We start from the raw sequence: 23401 nt of genomic DNA on the forward strand, positions 1-23401 counted from the left end.
TCACTCTGTTTACTACACTACCTTACTCACTCTGTTTACTACACTACCTTACTCACTCTGTTTACTACACTACCTTACTCACTCTGTTTACTACACTACCTTACTCACTCTGTTTACTACACTACCTTACTCACTCTGTTTACTACACTACCTTACTCACTCTGTTTACTACACTACCTTACTCACTCTGTTTACTACACTACCACTCACTCTGTTTACTACACTACCTTACTCACTCTGTTTACTACACTACCTTACATGGCCTCACATGTGCATCCTGATGGGTGGGGCTAAAGCTTAAGAGGGTGTAATGCTGAGATGGGCACACTGACCTGGGTGGGGCTAAAGCTAAGAGGGTGTGAACGATGCTGAGATGGGTTTAAAGCTTAAGAGGGTTTGAACGATGCTGAGATGGGTGGGGCTAAAGCTAAGAGGGTGTGAACGATGCTGAGATGGGTGGGGCTAAAGCTTAAGAGGGTGTGAACGATGCTGAGATGGGTGGGGCTAAAGCTTAAGAGGGTGTGAACGATGCTGAGATGGGTGGGGCTAAAGCTTAAGAGGGTGTGAACGATGAACGATGCTGAGATGGGTGGGGGTGTGAAAGCTGAGATGGGTGTGAAGCGATGCTGAGATGGGTGGGGCTAAAGCTTAAGAGGGTGTGAACGATGCTGAGATGGGTGGGGCTAAAGCTTAAGAGGGTGTGAACGATGCTGAGATGGGTGGGGCTAAAGCTTAAGAGGGTGTGAACGATGCTGAGATGGGTGGGGCTAAAGCTTAAGAGGGTGTGAACGATGCTGAGATGGGTGGGGCTAAAGCTTAAGAGGGTGTGACGATGCTGAGATGGGTGGGGCTAAAGCTTAAGAGGGTGTGAACGATGCTGAGATGGGTGGGGGCTAAAGCGATGCTGAGAGAGGGTGTGAGGGTGTGAACGATGCTGAGATGGGTGGGGCTAAAGCTTAAGAGGGTGTGAACGATGCTGAGATGGGTGGGGCTAAAGCTTAAGAGGGTGTGAACGATGCTGAGATGGGTGGGGCTAAAGCTTAAGAGGGTGTGAACGATGCTGAGATGGGTGGGGCTAAAGCTTAAGAGGGTGTGAACGATGCTGAGATGGGTGGGGCTAAAGCTTAAGAGGGTGTGAACGATGCTGAGATGGGTGGGGCTAAAGCTTAAGAGGGTGTGAACGATGCTGAGATGGGTGGGGCTAAAGCTTAAGAGGGTGTGAACGATGCTGAGATGGGTGGGGCTAAAGCTTAAGAGGGTGTGAACGATGCTGAGATGGGTGGGGCTAAAGCTTAAGAGGGTGTGAACGATGCTGAGATGGGTGGGGCTGAGATGAACGATGCTGGATGGGGCTAAAGCTTAAGAGGGTGTGAACGATGCTGAGATGGGGGTGGGGCTAAAGGTTAAGAGGGTGTGAACGATGCTGAGATGGGTGGGGCTAAAGCTTAAGAGGGTGTGAACGATGCTGAGATGGGTGGGGCTAAAGCTTAAGAGGGTGTGAACGATGCTGAGATGGGTGGGGCTAAAGCTTAAGAGGGTGTGAACGATGCTGAGATGGGTGGGGCTAAATAAGAGGGTGTGAACATGCTGAGATGGGTGGGGCTAAAGTTAAGAGGGTAACGATGCTGAGATGGGTGGGGCTAAAGCTTAAGAGGGTGTGAACGATGCTGAGATGGGTGGGGCTAAAGCTTAAGATGGGTGGGGCTAAAGCTTAAGAGGGTGTGAACGATGCTGAGATGGGTGGGGCTAAAGCTTAAGAGGGTGTGAATAGAATGCTGAGATGGGTGGGGCTAAACTATAAAATGAACAATATGAGATGGGTGGGGCTAAAGCTTAAGAGGGTGTGAACGATGCTGAGATGGGTGGGGCTAAATTTTAAGAGGTTTGAAAAATGCTGAGATGGGTGGGGCTAAAGCTTCTGTGAACATGCTGAGATGGGTGGGGCTAAAGCTTAAGAGGGTGTGAACGATGCTGAGATGGGTGGGGCTAAAGCTTAAGTGGAATGTGAGATGGGTGCTGAGCTTAAGAATGTTGCTGATGTGGGGCTAAAGCTGGTAAGAGGGTGTGAACGATGCTGAGATGGGTGGGGCTAAAGCTTGCATTTATATAATTTTTGAAATGCTGAGATGGGTGGGGAGGTTTGAAGAGGGTGTGAACGATGCTGAGATGGGTGGGGCTAAAGCTTAAGAGGGTGTGAGACGATGCTGAGATGCAGAGATGGGTGGGGCTAAAGCTTAAGTGGGTGTGAACGATGCTGAGATGGGTGGGGCTAAGCTTAAGAGGGTGTGAACGATGCTGAGATGGGTGGGGCTAAAGCTTAAGAGGGTCTCTTTGCTGAGATGGGTGGGGCTAAAGCTTAAGAGGGTGTGAACGATGCTGAGATGGGTGGGGCTAAAGCTTAAGAGGGTGTGAACGATGCTGAGATGGGTGGGGCTAAAGCTTAAGAGGGTGTGAACGATGCTGAGATGGGTGGGGCTAAAGCTTAAGAGGGTGTGAACAATGCTGAATAGGTGTTATAATATATATACTGTATATATAGACACTACCAATCAAAAGTTTGAATACACCTAGTCATTCAAGGGATCTTCTTTATTTTTTACTATGTTCTACATTATAGAATAATAGAATAATAGTGAAGACATCGAAACTATAAAATAACAATATAATATGGAATCATGTAGTAACCATAAAAGTGTTAAACAAATACAAATATATTTTATATTTTACATTTATCAAGGTGGCCACCTTCTGCCTCGATGACAGCTTTGCACACTCTTGGTATTCTCTCAACCAGCTTCATGAGTCACCTGGAATGCGTTTCAATTAACAGGTGTGCCGTGTCAAAAGTTAATTTGTGGAATGTACTGTGCTTGAGCCAATCAGTTGTGTTGTGACATGGTAGTGGTGGTACACGGAAGATAGGCCTATTTAGCTAATAGCTTGCATTTATATAATTTTTAAGAAAAGCTTCAAAAGGTAGTTTGGGAGGTTTGAATCCGAAGTAACCTGCACACACATTGCTTGAAATGCAATAGACCAACATGCAGTAGCTCCTGTTGTAGGTCAAAGCTGTGTGCTGGAAAACCTTGGCAGAGCATGGGTGGAGTACGCATTGTGGTGCTCATGTGAATTTCCGTTCTTTTTCGGCTTCAGACCAATGCCTAATTCTCCTCTCTTTTTTTTTTTGGCGCGGGGGTTCGGATAGAGAACCTACCCAATATTCAACATTAAATATAGTTCAGGGGCTTAGCTGGCATGGGTATAAACAACCATTACATGGGCACATAGCCTGTAGTTTAGTAGCCTGGAAAAGTACATGGTCTGGGATGTGTGATATTTTTAGATTTGTTTTGTCCATTTGAGGTTGTTCAACAGGAATAAGGAGGTTTATAGGAGGTGTATAGGAGGTGTATTGGAGGTGTATTGGAGGTGTATTGGAGGTGTATTGGAGGTGTATTGGAGGTGTATTGGAGGTGTATTGGAGGTGTATTGGAGGTGTATTGGAGGTGTATTGGAGGTGTATAGGAGGTGTATTGGAGGTGTATTGGAGGTGTATTGGAGGTGTATTGGAGGTGTATTGGAGGTGTATTGGAGGTGTATTGGAGGTGTATTGGAGGTGTATTGGAGGTGTATTGGAGGTGTATTGGAGGTGTATTGGAGGTGTATTGGAGGTGTATTGGAGGTGTATTGGAGGTGTATTGGAGGTGTATTGGAGGTGTATTGGAGGTGTATTGGAGGTGTATTGGAGGTGTATTGGAGGTGTATTGGAGGTGTATTGGAGGTGTATTGGAGGTGTATTGGAGGTGTATTGGAGGTGTATTGGAGGTGTATTGGAGGTGTATTGGAGGTGTATTGGAGGTGTATTGGAGGTGTATTGGAGGTGTATTGGAGGTATATTGGAGGTGTATTGGAGGTGTATTGGAGGTGTATTGGGGGTGTATTGGATGTGTATTGGAGGTGTATAGGAGGTGTATTGGAGGTGTATTGGATGGAGGTGTATTGGAGGTGTATTGGAGTGTATTGGAGGTGTATTGGAGGTGTATTGGAGGTGTATTGGAGGTGTATTGGAGGTGTATAGGAGGTGTATTGGAGGTGTATTGGAGGTGTATTAGGTGTATTGGAGGTGTATTGGAGGTGTATTGGAGGTGTATTGGAGGTGTATTGGGGTGTATTGGAGGTGTATTGGAGGTGTATAGGAGGTGTATTGGAGGTATATTGGAGGTGTATTGGAGGTGTATTGGAGGTGTATTGGAGGTGTATTAGGAGGTGTATTGGAGGTGTATTGGAGGTGTATTGGAGGTGTATTGGAGGTGTATTGGAGGTGTATTGGAGGTGTATTGGAGGTGTATAGGAGGTGTATTGGAGGTGTATTGGAGAGGTATTGGAGGTGTATTGGAGGTATATTGGAGGTGTATTGGAGGTGTATAGGAGGTGTATTGGAGGTGTATTGGAGAGTGTATTGGAGGTGTATTGGAGGTGTATTGGAGGTGTATTGGAGGTGTATTGGAGGTGTATTGGAGGTGTATTGGAGGTATATTGGAGGTGTATTGTATATTGGAGGTATATTGGAGGTGTATTGGAGGTGTATTGGAGGTGTATTGGAGGTGTATTGGGGGTGTATTGGAGGTGTATTGGAGGTGTATAGGAGGTGTATTGGAGGTATATTGGAGGTGTATTGGAGGTGTATTGGAGGTGTATTGGAGGTATATTGGAGGTGTATTGGAGGTGTATTGGAGGTGTATTGGAGGTGTATTGCTTCAGTGGTTCTCTAAAAGGATTCAGAAGAGACAGAAATTGACAAGAAGCCAAGAACAAAACAAAAACAAAGACTGTGTGTTTGATAATTGACTAAATTCAATCAATCAATCATTCATTTAATCAATCGATAAATTCACGAATTACCTCGTACTGAGTGATGATTCCGTAGGTCTGGGCCGGTTCTCTCCATTTCAGGATCATCTTCTCTTCATAAGCACTGGCCTGGATGGAGTCCAGAGGCACTCCCCTGGGACTCTAGAGGAACCGCTCCTGGTACTGAGGGGACCAGGGGGACCAGAGGCACTCCCCTGGAAACTCACCGCTCCTGGTACTGAGGGGGACCAGAACAAACACATGAGAAACACCTCCCTCCTTAGAGGCACTCCCCTGGAACGACTCTAGAGGAACCGCTCCTGGTACTGAGGGGGACCAGAACAAACACATGAGAAACACCTCCCTCCTTAGAGGCACTCCCCTGGAACGACTCTAGAGGAACCGCTCCTGGTACTGAGGGGGACCAGAACAAACACATGAGAAACACCTCCCTCCTTAGAGGCACTCCCCTGGAACGACTCTAGAGGAACCGCTCCTGGTACTGAGGGGGACCAGAACAAACACATGAGAAACACCTCCCTCCTTAGAGGCACTCCCCTGGAACGACTCTAGAGGTACCGCTCCTGGTACTGAGGGGGACCAGAACAAACACATGAGAAACACCTCCCTCCTTAGAGGCACTCCCCTGGAACGACTCTAGAGGAACCGCTCCTGGTACTGAGGGGGACCAGAACAATGCATAAGAGAGACACAACGCTTCGTTACAGATACTCTGAGAGGATACGACGAGAACTAACATCACAGACACTAATGCTGCGTTTACACAGGCACCACCCCAATTCTGATATTTTGTCGGATTATGGCCAAACAACATGACAGAATATAAGAATTGGGCTGCCTGTGGAAAAGCAGCAAAGAGAGATGTAGGTCTGAAACCTTCACAATGTGCCACACACCAAAACAATTATACTGAGATACCCATGAATGTATTTTGATGAGAAGAGACTGAGTGGGAAAAGTAAAGAACACTTTCCCTTCTCACATCCATCCAAATGTACAAACAAACTGGTCGAGAACAGAACCGATCTCCCCGAGGGAAATCTCCACCAATTCAATCTCTCCAATCATCTTCTGCCTTTATATGTTCTTAGAGTCTGTCTCGTCTGCCTGTCCGTCCGTCTGTCCGTCTGTCCGTCTGTCGGTCTGTCTGTCTGTCTGTCTGTCTGTCTGTCGGTCTGTCCGTCTGTCCGTCTGTCCGTCTGTCTGCCTGTCCGTCTGTCTCTCTGCCTGTCTGTCTGTCTGTCTGCCTGTCCGTCTGTCTGTCTGTCTGTCTGCCTGTCCGTCTGTCTGTCTGTCTGCCTGTCCGTCTGTCTGTCTGTCTGTCTGTATGTCTGTCTGTCTGCCCGTATGTCTGTCTGTCTGCCTGTCCGTCTGTCTGTCTGCCTGTCCGTCTCTCTGCCTGTCTGTCTGTCTCTCTGCCTGTCTGTCTGTCTCTCTGTCTGTCTGTCTGTCTGTCTGTCTGTCTGTCTGTCTGTCTGTCTGTCTGTCTGTCTGTCCGTCTGTCTGTCTGTCTCTCTGCCTGTCTGTTTGTCTGTCTGTCTGTCTGCCCATCTGTCTGTCTGCCTGTCCGTCTGTCTGCCTGTCCGTCTGTCCGTCTGTCTGTCTGTCTCTCTGCCTGTCGGTTTGTCTGTATGTCTGTCTGTCTGCCCATATGTCTGTCTGTCTGCCTGTCCGTCTGTCTGCCTGTCCGTCTGTCTGTCTGCCTGTCCGTCTCTCTGCCTGTCTGTCTGTCTCTCTGCCTGTCTGTCTGTCTGTCTCTCTGTCTGTCTGTCTGTCTGTCTGTCTGTCTGTCTGTCTGTCTGTCTGTCTGTCTGTCTCTCTGCCTGCCTGCCTGTCTGTTTGTCTGTCTGTCTGTCTGTCTGTCTGTCTGTCTGTCTGTGTCTGTCTGTCTGTCTGTCTGTCTGTCTGTCTGTCTGTCTGCCTGTTCGTATGTATGTCTGCCTGTCCGTCTCTCTGCCTGTCTGTCTGTCTCTCTGCCTGTCTGTCTGTCTCTCTGCCTGTGTGTCTGTCTGTCTGCCTGTCTGTATCTCTGCCCGTCTGTCTGTCTGTCTGTCTGTCTGTTTGTCTGTCTGTCCGTCGGTCTATCTATCTGTCTGCCTGTCTGCCTGTGTGCCTGAGAGAGAGAGAGAGAGAGACATGGTCCTCTCAAACTGACAGGGATCATTTTACTTCTTCAAATGAAATGAAATGACAGAGGGTTTCTTCTGTCAAAGGGAGTCTCTGAAAGAACAGCTACACCCCATCTATGTCTGTTTCCTTCTCCCAGTGGGACTGTAAACACACACACAAGCTCGCACACACACATACGCACGAGCATGCACACACTCACCAACGCACACACACACACTCCCACAAGTCAGATACTGTGAAACAGTTGTCTCCCTTTTAAGATTCCCTCAAAAAATATATGAGACAGACCTGACAAGACTTTCTCATCCTGTCAGTATCTCTCTACTGTCGATTCCTGAGTCGTTCATTAGTTCCTGTTATAACGCCTCAGAGTATTACTGTCGATTCCTGTCATAACCCTGTCATAACCCTGTCATAACCATGTCATAACCCTGTCATAACCATGTCATAACCATGTCATAACCCTGTCATAACCCTGTCGTAACCCTGTCGTAACCATGTCGTAACCCTGTCGTAACCCTGTCGTAACCCTGTCGTAACCCTGTCGTAACCCTGTCGTAACCCTGTCGTAACCATGTCGTAACCCTGTCATAACCCTGTCATAACCCTGTCATAACCCTGTCATAACCCTGTCGTAACCCTGTCGTAACCCTGTCGTAACCCTGTCGTAACCCTGTCATAACCCTGTCATAACCCTGTCGTAACCATGTCGTAACCCTGTCATAACCCTGTCATAACCCTGTCATAACCCTGTCGTAACCCTGTCATAACCCTGTCATAACCCTGTCGTAACCCTGTCATAACCCTGTCGTAACCCTGTCGTAACCCTGTCATAACCCTGTCGTAACCCTGTCATAACCATGTCATAACCCTGTCATAACCCTGTCATAACCATGTCATAACCCTGTCATAACCCTGTCATAACCCTGTCATAACCATGTCATAACCCTGTCATAACCCTGTCATAACCATGTCATAACCCTGTCGTAACCCTGTCGTAACCCTGTCATAACCCTGTCATAACCATGTCATAACCCTGTCATAACCCTGTCGTAACCCTGTCATAACCCTGTCATAACCCTGTCGTAACCCTGTCGTAACCCTGTCATAACCTTGTTATAACCATTCTAAGGTGTTATAACACTCACCATCTTCATCCGTCTGCAGCGCCATTTCTCGGCTCTCTTTGACCCCCTCTGGGTTCTTGAGGACCAGTTTGACTGACAGGTTGGTGTAGGGAGTCAGGTTGTGGATGGTGTGCTGGGGGTCGCGACCCAGGGTGTCGTAACACACCTCCTCCCGGGTCTCGTCCTTCCCCGCCACGCGGGAGCGGTACTGCACCGTTAGGTTGTAGCTATGACAACGCGTCACGTTGTAGCCAAACGGCTCCCAGCGAATGGTGACTTGTTTTGATTGGACGTCAACTACCTCCAGACGTCTGGGAGCGTGGATTGGCTCTGGAGGGGGAGAAGAGAGGTATTTAGAGGATACAGGATGGACAAGGATCTTCTGGTTTGGGAATGTGTGTGTGTGTGTGTGTGTGTGTGTGTGTGTGTGTGTGTGCGTGCGTGCGTGCGTGCGTGCGTGCGTGCGCGCGCGTGTGTGTGTGTGTTCGCACGCATGTGCTAGCCTGTGTGATTATCCTCGGCAACTGTTGTACAATGCATCGGGTCTGTAGTGGGAAGAAAACAACATCTGTTTGAATATAACTTTTGGTTTAACCAGGTGTTTTGACCTCTTTTTACAGCAGCAACCTGATTAAAAATGTCCGGACACGTGTGGAATGAGCCAAATGGTATCCATGATGCTATTTAACATCAGTCATGCTACATTTTGTAAACTGTTCATCTCCAAAACAGAACATAACAGTATGCGTCTGTCTGGCTGTCTGTATAAGATTGTGCCAGTTCATTCTGTGGTTTCAAAAGGAGCCCTAATCTAACTCTCACTGCAGTGAACCAGCACATCTTCTATGATTTTGGCTCCTGAATAGACTTGCTCCTTTGTTTGTGTGTCAGTGTAACATTTTGTTGTGTGAAAACAAGAGCTTCTGCTTTCCTAGCACCAAAAATCACAAACAGCAAAGTATAGTATCTCTGTTAGGATATATCATCCCTCTAGACCTACTGGTGATAGTATCTCTGTATAGGATATATCATCCCTCTAGACCTACTAGTGATAGTATCTCTGTTAGGATATATCATCCCTCCAGACCTACTAGTGATAGTATCTCTGTTAGGATATATCATCCCTCCAGACCTACTAGTGATAGTATCTCTGTTAGGATATATCATCCCTCTAGACCTACTAGTGATAGTAACTCTGTATAGGATATATCCTCCCTCTATACCTACTAGTGATAGTATCTCTGTATAGGATATATCATCCCTCTAGACCTACTGGTGATAGTATCTCTGTATAGGATATATCATCCCTCTAGACCTACTGGTGATAGTATCTCTGTATAGGACATATCATCCCTCTAGACCTACTAGTGAAAGTATCTCTGTACAGGACATCATCCCTCTAGACCTACTGGTGATAGTATCTCTGTTAGGATATATCATCCCTCAGACCTACTGGTGAAAGTATCTCTGTATAGGATATATCATCCCTCTGGACCTACTGGTGATAGTATCTCTGTTAGGATATATCATCCCTCCAGACCTACTGGTGATAGTATCTCTGTATAGGATATATCATCCCTCTGGACCTACTGGTGATAGTATCTCTGTTAGGATATATCATCCCTCCAGACCTACTGGTGATAGTATCTCTGTTAGGATATATCATCCCTCCAGACCTACTGGTGAAAGTATCTCTGTATAGGATATATCATCCCTCTAGACCTACTGGTGATAGTATATCTGTATAGGATATATCATCCCTCTAGACCTACTGGTGATAGTATCTCTGTATAGGATATATCATCCCTCTAGACCTACTAGTGATAGTATCTCTGTATAGGATATATCATCCCTCCAGACCTACTGGTGAAAGTATCTCTGTATAGGATATATCATCCCTCTAGACCTACTAGTGATAGTATCTCTGTATAGGATATATCCTCCCTCTAGACCTACTAGTGATAGTATCTCTGTATAGGATATGTCATCCCTCTAGACCTACTAGTGATAGTATCTCTGTATAGGATATATCATCCCTCTAGACCTACTAGTGATAGTATCTCTGTATAGGATATATCATCCCTCTAGACCTACTAGTGATAGTATCTCTGTATAGGACATATCATCCCTCTAGACCTACTGGTGATAGTATCTCTGTATAGGATATATCATCCCTCTAGACCTACTAGTGATAGTATCTCTGTATAGGATATCATCCCTCTAGACCTACTAGTGATAGTATCTCTGTATAGGACATATCATCCCTCTAGACCTACTAGTGATAGTATCTCTGTATAGGACATCATCCCTCTAGACCTACTAGTGATAGTATCTCTGTATAGGACATCATCCCTCTAGACCTACTAGTGATAGTATCTCTGTATAGGATATATCATCCCTCTAGACCTACTGGTGATAGTATCTCTGTATAGGATATATCATCCCTCTAGACCTACTGGTGATAGTATCTCTGTATAGGATATATCATCCCTCTAGACCTACTAGTGATAGTATCTCTGTATAGGATATATCATCCCTCTAGACCTACTGGTGATAGTATCTCTGTATAGGATATATCATCCCTCTAGACCTACTAGTGATAGTATCTCTGTATAGGATATATCATCCCTCTAGACCTACTAGTGATAGTATCTCTGTATAGGATATATCATCCCTCTAGACCTACTAGTGATAGTATCTCTGTATAGGATATATCATCCCTCTAGACCTACTGGTGATAGTATCTCTGTTAGGATATATCATCCCTCCAGACCTACTGGTGAAAGTATCTCTGTATAGGATATATCATCCCTCTGGACCTACTGGTGATAGTATCTCTGTTAGGATATATCATCCCTCCAGACCTACTGGTGAAAGTATCTCTGTATAGGATATATCATCCCTCTGGACCTACTGGTGATAGTATCTCTGTTAGGATATATCATCCCTCCAGACCTACTGGTGATAGTATCTCTGTTAGGATATATCATCCCTCCAGACCTACTGGTGAAAGTATCTCTGTATAGGATATATCATCCCTCTAGACCTACTGGTGATAGTATATCTGTATAGGATATATCATCCCTCTAGACCTACTGGTGATAGTATCTCTGTATAGGATATATCATCCCTCTAGACCTACTAGTGATAGTATCTCTGTATAGGATATATCATCCCTCCAGACCTACTGGTGAAAGTATCTCTGTATAGGATATATCATCCCTCTAGACCTACTAGTGATAGTATCTCTGTATAGGATATATCCCCTCTAGACCTACTAGTGATAGTATCTCTGTACAGGATATGTCATCCCTCTAGACCTACTAGTGATAGTATCTCTGTATAGGATATATCATCCCTCTAGACCTACTAGTGATAGTATCTCTGTATAGGATATATCATCCCTCTAGACCTACTAGTGATAGTATCTCTGTATAGGACATCATCCCTCTAGACCTACTAGTGATAGTATGCTCTGTATAGGATATCATCCCTCCAGACCTACTAGTGATAGTATCTCTGTATAGGATATCATCCCTCCAGACCTACTAGTGATAGTATCTCTGTATAGGACATCATCCCTCCAGACCTACTAGTGATAGTATCTCTGTATAGGACATATCATCCCTCTAGACCTACTAGTGATAGTATCTCTGTATAGGACATCATCCCTCCAGACCTACTAGTGATAGTATCTCTGTATAGGATATATCATCCCTCTAGACCTACTGGTGATAGTATCTCTGTATAGGATATATCATCCCTCCAGACCTACTAGTGATAGTATCTCTGTATAGGATATCATCCCTCTAGACCTACTAGTGATAGTATCTCTGTATAGGACATCATCCCTCTAGACCTACTGGTGAAAATATCTCTGTATAGGATATATCATCCCTCTAGACCTACTGGTGAAAGTATCTCTGTATAGGACATATCATCCCTCTAGACCTACTAGTGATAGTATCTCTGTATAGGACATATCATCCCTCTAGACCTACTAGTGATAGTATCTCTGTATAGGACATATCATCCCTCTAGACCTACTAGTGATAGTATCTCTGTATAGGATATATCATCCCTCTACACCTACTGGTGAAAGTATCTCTGTATAGGATATATCATCCCTCCAGACCTACTGGTGAAAGTATCTCTGTACAGGACATCATCCCTCTAGACCTACTAGTGATAGTATCTCTGTATAGGATATATCATCCCTCTAGACCTACTGGTGAAAGTATCTCTGTATAGGATATATCATCCCTCTAGACCTACTGGTGAAAGTATCTCTGTACAGGATATATCATCCCTCTAGACCTACTGGTGAAAGTATCTCTGTATAGGATATATCATCCCTCTAGACCTACTGGTGAAAGTATCTCTGTATAGGATATATCATCCCTCTAGACCTACTAGTGATAGTATCTCTGTATAGGATATATCATCCCTCTAGACCTACTGGTGAAAGTATCTCTGTATAGGATATATCATCCCTCTAGACCTACTGGTGAAAGTATCTCTGTATAGGATATATCATCCTCTAGACCTACTGGTGAAAGTATCTCTGTACAGGATATATCATCCCTCTAGACCTACTGGTGAAAGTATCTCTGTATAGGATATATCATCCCTCTAGACCTACTGGTGAAAGTATTCTGTATAGGATATATCATCCCTCTAGACCTACTGGTGAAAGTATCTCTGTATAGGATATATCATCCCTCTAGACCTACTGGTGAAAGTATCTCTGTATAGGATATATCATCCCTCTAGACCTACTGGTGAAAGTATCTCTGTATAGGATATATCATCCCTCCAGACCTACTGGTGAAAGTATCTCTGTACAGGACATCATCCCTCTAGACCTACTAGTGATAGTATCTCTGTATAGGATATATCATCCCTCTAGACCTACTGGTGAAAGTATCTCTGTATAGGATATATCATCCTCTAGACCTACTGGTGAAAGTATCTCTGTACAGGATATATCATCCCTCTAGACCTACTGGTGAAAGTATTCTGTATAGGATATATCATCCTCTAGACCTACTGGTGAAAGTATCTCTGTATAGGATATATCATCCCTCTAGACCTACTGGTGAAAGTATCTCTGTATAGGATATATCATCCCTCTAGACCTACTGGTGAAAGTATCTCTGTATAGGATATATCATCCCTCTAGACCTACTAGTGATAGTATCTCTGTACAGGATATATCATCCCTCTAGACCTACTAGTGATAGTATCTCTGTATAGGATATATCATCCCTCTAGACCTACTAGTGATAGTATCTCTGTATAGGATATATCATCCCTCTAGACCTACTGGTGATAGTATCTCTGTATAGGATATATCATCCTCTAGACCTACTGGTGATAGTATCTCTGTATAGGATATATCATCCTCTAGACCTACTAGTGATAGTATCTCTGTATAGGATATATCATCTCTCTAGACCTACTGGTGAAAGTATCTCTGTATAGGATATATCATCCCTCTAGACCTACTGGTGAAAGTATCTCTGTATAGGATATATCATCCCTCCAGACCTACTGGTGAAAGTATCTCTGTATAGGATATATCATCCCTCCAGACCTACTGGTGAAAGTATCTCTGTACAGGACATCATCCCTCTAGACCTACTAGTGATAGTATCTCTGTATAGGATATATCATCCCTCTAGACCTACTGGTGAAAGTATCTCTGTATGGGATATATCATCCCTCTAGACCTACTGGTGAAAGTATCTCTGTACAGGATATATCATCCCTCTAGACCTACTGGTGAAAGTATCTCTGTATAGGATATATCATCCCTCTAGACCTACTGGTGAATTTATCTCTGTATAGGATATATCATCCCTCTAGACCTACTGGTGATAGTATCTCTGTATAGGATATATCATCCCTCTAGACCTACTAGTGATAGTATCTCTGTATAGGATATATCATCCCTCCAGACCTACTGGTGAAAGTATCTCTGTATAGGATATATCATCCCTCTAGACCTACTAGTGATAGTATCTCTGTATAGGATATATCCTCCCTCTAGACCTACTAGTGATAGTATCTCTGTACAGGATATATCATCCCTCTAGACCTACTAGTGATAGTATCTCTGTATAGGATATATCATCCTCTAGACCTACTGGTGAAAGTATCTCTGTATAGGATATATCATCCCTCTAGACCTACTGGTGAAAGTATCTCTGTATAGGATATATCATCCCTCTAGACCTACTGGTGAAAGTATCTCTGTACAGGATATATCATCCCTCTAGACCTACTGGTGAAAGTATCTCTGTATAGGATATATCATCCTCTAGACCTACTAGTGATAGTATCTCTGTATAGGACATATCATCCCTCTAGACCTACTGGTGAAAGTATCTCTGTATAGGATATATCATCCCTCTAGACCTACTGGTGAAAGTATCTCTGTATAGGATATATCATCCCTCTAGACCTACTGGTGAAAGTATCTCTGTACAGGATATATCATCCCTCTAGACCTACTGGTGAAAGTATCTCTGTATAGGATATATCATCCCTCTAGACCTACTGGTGAAAGTATCTCTGTATAGGATATATCATCCCTCTAGACCTACTGGTGAAAGTATCTCTGTACAGGATATATCATCCCTCTAGACCTACTGGTGAAAGTATCTCTGTATAGGATATATCATCCCTCTAGACCTACTGGTGAAAGTATCTCTGTATAGGATATATCATCCCTCTAGACCTACTAGTGATAGTATCTCTGTATAGGATATATCATCCCTCTAGACCTACTGGTGAAAGTATCTCTGTATAGGATATATCATCCCTCTAGACCTACTGGTGAAAGTATCTCTGTATAGGATATATCATCCCTCTAGACCTACTGGTGAAAGTATCTCTGTACAGGATATATCATCCCTCTAGACCTACTGGTGAAAGTATCTCTGTATAGGATATATCATCCTCTAGACCTACTGGTGAAAGTATCTCTGTATAGGATATATCATCCCTCTAGACCTACTGGTGAAAGTATCTCTGTATAGGATATATCATCCCTCTAGACCTACTGGTGAAAGTATCTCTGTATAGGATATATCATCCCTCCAGACCTACTGGTGAAAGTATCTCTGTACAGGACATCATCCCTCTAGACCTACTAGTGATAGTATCTCTGTATAGGATATATCATCCCTCTAGACCTACTGGTGAAAGTATCTCTGTATAGGATATATCATCCCTCTAGACCTACTGGTGAAAGTATCTCTGTACAGGATATATCATCCCTCTAGACCTACTGGTGAAAGTATCTCTGTATAGGATATATCATCCCTCTAGACCTACTGGTGAAAGTATCTCTGTATAGGATATATCATCCCTCTAGACCTACTGGTGAAAGTATCTCTGTATAGGATATATCATCCCTCTAGACCTACTGGTGAAAGTATCTCTGTATAGGATATATCATCCCTCTAGACCTACTGGTGAAAGTATCTCTGTATAGGATATATCATCCCTCTAGACCTACTAGTGATAGTATCTCTGTACAGGATATATCATCCTCTAGACCTACTAGTGATAGTATCTCTGTATAGGATATATCATCCCTCTAGACCTACTGGTGAAAGTATCTCTGTATAGGATATATCATCCCTCTAGACCTACTGGTGAAAGTATCTCTGTACAGGATATATCATCCCTCTAGACCTACTGGTGAAAGTATCTCTGTATAGGATATATCATCCCTCTAGACCTACTGGTGAAAGTATCTCTGTATAGGATATATCATCCCTCTAGACCTACTGGTGAAAGTATCTCTGTATAGGATATATCATCCCTCTAGACCTACTGGTGAAAGTATCTCTGTATAGGATATATCATCCCTCTAGACCTACTAGTGATAGTATCTCTGTATAGGATATATCATCCCTCTAGACCTACTAGTGATAGTAACTCTGTATAGGATATATCCTCCCTCTATACCTACTAGTGATAGTATCTCTGTATAGGATATATCATCCCTCTAGACCTACTGGTGATAGTATCTCTGTATAGGATATATCATCCCTCTAGACCTACTGGTGATAGTATCTCTGTATAGGACATATCATCCCTCTAGACCTACTAGTGAAAGTATCTCTGTACAGGACATCATCCCTCTAGACCTACTGGTGATAGTATCTCTGTTAGGACATATCATCCCTCTAGACCTACTGGTGAAAGTATCTCTGTTAGGACATATCATCCCTCTAGACCTACTGGTGATAGTATCTCTGTATAGGATATATCATCCCTCTAGACCTACTAGTGATAGTATCTCTGTATAGGATATATCATCCCTCCAGACCTACTAGTGAAAGTATCTCTGTATAGGATATATCCCCTCAGACCTACTAGTGATAGTATCTCTGTATAGGATATATCATCCCTCTAGACCTACTAGTGATAGTATCTCTGTACAGGATATATCATCCCTCTAGACCTACTAGTGATAGTATCTCTGTATAGGATATATCATCCCTCTAGACCTACTAGTGATAGTATCTCTGTATAGGATATATCATCCCTCTAGACCTACTAGTGATAGTATCTCTGTATAGGATATATCATCCCTCTAGACCTACTGGTGATAGTATCTCTGTATAGGATATATCATCCCTCTAGACCTACTAGTGATAGTATCTCTGTATAGGACATCATCCCTCCAGACCTACTAGTGATAGTATCTCTGTACAGGACATCATCCCTCCAGACCTACTGGTGATAGTATCTCTGTTAGGACATATCATCCCTCTAGACCTACTGGTGATAGTATCTCTGTATAGGACATATCATCCCTCTAGACCTACTAGTGATAGTATCTCTGTATAGGATATATCATCCCTCTAGACCTACTGGTGATAGTATCTCTGTATAGGATATATCATCCCTCTAGACCTACTGGTGATAGTATCTCTGTATAGGATATATCATCCCTCTAGACCTACTAGTGATAGTATCTCTGTATAGGATATATCATCCCTCTAGACCTACTAGTGAAAGTATCTCTGTATAGGATATATCATCCCTCTAGACCTACTAGTGAAAGTATCTCTGTACAGGATATATCATCCCTCCAGACCTACTAGTGATAGTATCTCTGTACAGGATATATCATCCCTCCAGACCTACTAGTGATAGTATCTCTGTATAGGATATATCATCCCTCTAGACCTACTGGTGATAGTATCTCTGTATAGGATATATCATCCCTCTAGACCTACTAGTGATAGTATCTCTGTATAGGATATATCATCCCTCTAGACCTACTGGTGATAGTATCTCTGTATAGGATATATCATCCCTCCAGACCTACTAGTGAAAGTATCTCTGTATAGGATATATCATCCCTCTAGACCTACTGGTGATAGTATCTCTGTATAGGATATATCATCCCTCCAGACCTACTGGTGAAAGTATCTCTGTACAGGACATCATCCCTCTAGACCTACTAGTGATAGTATCTCTGTATAGGATATATCATCCTCTAGACCTACTGGTGAAAGTATCTCTGTATAGGATATATCATCCCTCTAGACCTACTGGTGAAAGTATCTCTGTATAGGATATATCATCCCTCTAGACCTACAACAGTGATAGTATCTCTGTATAGGATATATCATCCCTCTAGACCTACTGGTGATAGTATCTCTGTATAGGATATATCATCCCTCTAGACCTACTGGTGAAAGTATCTCTGTATAGGATATATCATCCCTCTAGACCTACTGGTGAAAGTATCTCTGTATAGGATATATCATCCCTCTAGACCTACTAGTGATAGTATCTCTGTATAGGATATATCATCCCTCTAGACCTACTGGTGAAAGTATCTCTGTATAGGATATATCATCCCTCTAGACCTACTGGTGAAAGTATCTCTGTATAGGATATATCATCCCTCTAGACCTACTGGTGAAAGTATCTCTGTACAGGATATATCATCCCTCTAGACCTACTGGTGAAAGTATCTCTGTATAGGATATATCATCCCTCTAGACCTACTGGTGAAAGTATCTCTGTATAGGATATATCATCCCTCTAGACCTACTGGTGAAAGTATCTCTGTACAGGATATATCATCCCTCTAGACCTACTGGTGAAAGTATCTCTGTATAGGATATATCATCCCTCTAGACCTACTGGTGAAAGTATCTCTGTATAGGATATATCATCCCTCTAGACCTACTGGTGAAAGTATCTCTGTATAGGATATATCATCCCTCTAGACCTACTGGTGAAAGTATCTCTGTATAGGATATATCATCCCTCTAGACCTACTGGTGAAAGTATCTCTGTATAGGATATATCATCCCTCCAGACCTACTGGTGAAAGTATCTCTGTACAGGACATCATCCCTCTAGACCTACTAGTGATAGTATCTCTGTATAGGATATATCATCCCTCTAGACCTACTGGTGAAAGTATCTCTGTATAGGATATATCATCCCTCAACAGACCTACTGGTGAAAGTATCTCTGTACAGGATATATCATCCCTCTAGACCTACTGGTGAAAGTATCTCTGTATAGGATATATCATCCCTCTAGACCTACTGGTGAAAGTATCTCTGTATAGGATATATCATCCCTCTAGACCTACTAGTGATAGTATCTCTGTATAGGATATATCATCCCTCTAGACCTACTGGTGATAGTATCTCTGTATAGGATATATCATCCCTCTAGACCTACTAGTGATAGTATCTCTGTACAGGATATATCATCCCTCTAGACCTACTAGTGATAGTATCTCTGTATAGGATATATCATCCCTCTAGACCTACTAGTGATAGTATCTCTGTATAGGATATATCATCCCTCTAGACCTACTGGTGATAGTATCTCTGTATAGGATATATCATCCCTCTAGACCTACTAGTGATAGTATCTCTGTATAGGATATATCATCCCTCTAGACCTACTGGTGATAGTATCTCTGTATAGGATATATCATCCCTCTAGACCTACTGGTGATAGTATCTCTGTATAGGATATCATCCCTCTAGACCTACTAGTGATAGTATCTCTGTATAGGATATATCATCCCTCCAGACCTACTAGTGATAGTATCTCTGTATAGGATATATCATCCCTCCAGACCATGGCATGTCCTCGTCCACCCTGTCCAGGCTATCAGCTCAACATGGATACGGAGTAAACTATCCAGACTTAATCTGTCGATGTGATGAACCCCAACAGCCATCTGATCACCTGTAATCACACAGTCTTTATCTCTCCTCTTATATCCAGACTTAATCTGTCGATGTCTGTCTTTTAGTCCAGACTACAACCCCAACAGCCATACCTTATCCAGACCACAACCCCAACAGCCATACCTTATCCAGACCACAACCCCAACAGCCATACCTTATCCAGACCACAACCCCAACAGCCATACCTTATCCAGACCACAACCCCAACAGCCCATCACCTTATCCAGACCACAACCCCAACAGCCATACCTTATCCAGACCACAACCCCAACAGCCATACCTTATCACCAGACCACAACCCCAACAGCCATACCTTATCCAGACCACAACCCCAACAGCCATCACCTGTATCCAGACCACAACCCCAACAGCCATACCTTATCCAGACCACAACCCCAACAGCCATACCTTATCCAGACCACAACCCCAACAGCCATACCTTATCCAGACCACAACCCCAACAGCCATACCTTATCCAGACCACAACCCCAACAGCCATACACAGTCTTTATCCAGACCACAACCCCAACAGCCATACCTTATCCAGACCACCAACAGCCATACCTTATCCAGACCACAACCCCAACAGCCATACCTTATCAGACCACAACCCCAAGTCAGCCATACCTTATCCAGACCACAACCCCAACAGCCATCTGATCACCTGTAATCACACAGTCTTTATCTCCCCTCTTATATCCAGACTACAACCCCAACAGCCATCTGATCACCTGTAATCACATAGTCTTTATCTCCCCTCTTATATCCAGACCACAACCCCAACAGCCATCTGATCACCTGTAATCACACAGTCTTTATCTACCCTCTTATATCCAGACCACAACCCCAACAGCCATCTGATCACCTGTAATCACATAGTCTTTATCTCCCTCTTATATCCAGACCACAACCCCAACAGCCATCTGATCACCTGTAATCACACAGTCTTTATCTCCCCTCTTATATCCAGACTACAACCCCAACAGCCATCCGATCACCTGTAATCACACAGTCTTTATCTCCCCTCTTATATCCAGACCACAACCCCAACAGCCATCCGATCACCTGTAATCACACAGTCTTTATCTCCCCTCTTATATCCAGACCACAACCCCAACAGCCATCCGATCACCTGTAATCACACAGTCTTTATCTCCCCTCTTATATCCAGACCACAACCCCAACAGCCATCTGATCACCTGTAATCACACAGTCTTTATCTCTCCTCTTATATCCAGACCACAACCCCAACAGCCATCTGATCACCTGTAATCACACAGTCTTTATCTCTCCTCTTATATCCAGACCACAACCCCAACAGCCATCTGATCACCTGTAATCACACAGTCTTTATCTCTCCTCTTATATCCAGACCACAACCCCAACAGCCATCTGATCACCTGTAATCACACAGTCTTTATCTCTCCTCTTATATCCAGACCACAACCCCAACAGCCATCTGATCACCTGTAATCACATAGTCTTTATCTCTCCTCTTATATCCAGACCACAACCCCAACAGCCATCTGATCACCTGTAATCACACAGTCTTTATCTCTCCTCTTATATCCAGACCACAACCCCAACAGCCATCTGATCACCTGTAATCACATAGTCTTTATCTCTCCTCTTATATCCAGACCACAACCCCAACAGCCATCTGATCACCTGTAATCACACAGTCTTTATCTCTCCTCTTATATCCAGACCACAACCCCAACAGCCATCTGATCACCTGTAATCACACAGTCTTTATCTCCCCTCTTATATCCAGACCACAACCCCAACAGCCATCTGATCACCTGTAATCACACAGTCTTTATCTCTCCTCTTATATCCAGACCACAACCCCAACAGCCATCTGATCACCTGTAATCACACAGTCTTTATCTCTCCTCTTATATCCAGACCACAACCCCAACAGCCATCCGATCACCTGTAATCACACAGTCTTTATCTCTCCTCTTATATCCAGACCACAACCCCAACAGCCATCTGATCACCTGTAATCACACAGTCTTTATCTCCCCTCTTATATCCAGACCACAACCCCAACAGCCATCTGATCACCTGTAATCACACAGTCTTTATCTCTCCTCTTATATCCAGACCACAACCCCAACAGCCATCTGATCACCTGTAATCACACAGTCTTTATCTCCCCTCTTATATCCAGACCACAACCCCAACAGCCATCTGATCACCTGTAATCACACAGTCTTTATCTCTCCTCTTATATCCAGACTACAACCCCAACAGCCATCCGATCACCTGTAATCACACAGTCTTTATCTCCCCTCTTATATCCAGACCACAACCCCAACAGCCATCCGATCACCTGTAATCACACAGTCTTTATCTCCCCTCTTATATCCAGACCACAACCCCAACAGCCATCTGATCACCTGTAATCACACAGTCTTTATCTCTCCTCTTATATCCAGACCACAACCCCAACTGCCATCCGATATCCAGACCACAACCCCAACAGCCATCTGATCACCTGTAATCACACAGTCTTTATCTCTCCTCTTATATCCAGACCACAACCCCAACAGCCATCCGATCACCTGTAATCACACAGTCTTTATCTCTCCTCTTTATCCAGACCACAACCCCAACAGCCATCCTCACCTGTAATCACACAGTCTTTATCTCTCCTCTTATATCCAGACCACAACCCCAACAGCCATCCGATCACCTGTAATCACACAGTCTTTATCTCTCCTCTTATATCCAGACCACAACCCCAACAGCCATCTGATCACCTGTAATCACACAGTCTTTATCTCTCCTCTTATATCCAGACCACAACCCCAACAGCCATCCGATCACCTGTAATCACATAGTCTTTATCTCTCCTCTTATATCCAGACCACAACCCCAACAGCCATCTGATCACCTGTAATCACATAGTCTTTATCTCCCCTCTTATATCCAGACCACAACCCCAACAGCCATCCGATCACCTGTAATCACACAGTCTTTATCTCTCCTCTTATATCCAGACCACAACCCCAACAGCCATCCGATCACCTGTAATCACACAGTCTTTATCTCTCCTCTTATATCCAGACCACAACCCCAACAGCCATCCGATCACCTGTAATCACACAGTCTTTATCTCTCCTCTTATATCCAGACCACAACCCCAACAGCCATCTGATCACCTGTAATCACACAGTCTTTATCTCTCCTCTTATATCCAGACCACAACCCCAACAGCCATCTGATCACCTGTAATCACATAGTCTTTATCTCTCCTCTTATATCCAGACCACAACCCCAACAGCCATCCGATATCCAGACCACAACCCCAACAGCCATCCGATCACCTGTAATCACACAGTCTTTATCTCTCCTCTTATATCCAGACCACAACCCCAACAGCCATCTGATCACCTGTAATCACATAGTCTTTATCTCCCCTCTTATATCCAGACCACAACCCCAACAGCCATCCGATCACCTGTAATCACACAGTCTTTATCTCTCCTCTTATATCCAGACCACAACCCCAACAGCCATCCGATCACCTGTAATCACACAGTCTTTATCTCTCCTCTTATATCCAGACCACAACCCCAACAGCCATCCGATCACCTGTAATCACATAGTCTTTATCTCTCCTCTTATATCCAGACCACAACCCCAACAGCCATCTGATCACCTGTAATCACATAGTCTTTATCTCTCCTCTTATATCCAGACCACAACCCCAACAGCCATCCGATATCCAGACCACAACCCCAACAGCCATCCGATCACCTGTAATCACACAGTCTTTATCTCTCCTCTTATATCCAGACCACAACCCCAACAGCCATCCGATCACCTGTAATCACACAGTCTTTATCTCTCCTCTTATATCCAGACCACAACCCCAACAGCCATCTGATCACCTGTAATCACATAGTCTTTATCTCTCCTCTTATATCCAGACCACAACCCCAACAGCCATCTGATCACCTGTAATCACACAGTCTTTATCTCTCCTCTTATATCCAGACCACAACCCCA

At 43.9% G+C, this 23401-nt stretch overlaps 1 protein-coding gene across 1 annotated transcript in view; it reads right to left on the reverse strand.

The window, feature by feature from the left end:
• The window catches only part of LOC127910876 (receptor-type tyrosine-protein phosphatase mu-like), a 688506-nt gene that overhangs the window by 317839 nt on the left and 347266 nt on the right, over positions 1-23401 (reverse strand). The window contains exons 9-11 of the mRNA XM_052475958.1: positions 8151-8459; positions 5075-5089; positions 4903-5000 (exon numbers count right to left, since the gene is read on the reverse strand). Coding sequence (XP_052331918.1) covers positions 4903-5000; positions 5075-5089; positions 8151-8459 — 422 coding nt within the window. The remainder of the gene's footprint in view (positions 1-4902; positions 5001-5074; positions 5090-8150; positions 8460-23401) is intronic.

The sequence above is a fragment of the Oncorhynchus keta genome, chromosome 23, assembly GCF_023373465.1.
Source record: "Oncorhynchus keta strain PuntledgeMale-10-30-2019 chromosome 23, Oket_V2, whole genome shotgun sequence".
NCBI lineage: Eukaryota > Metazoa > Chordata > Actinopteri > Salmoniformes > Salmonidae > Oncorhynchus > Oncorhynchus keta.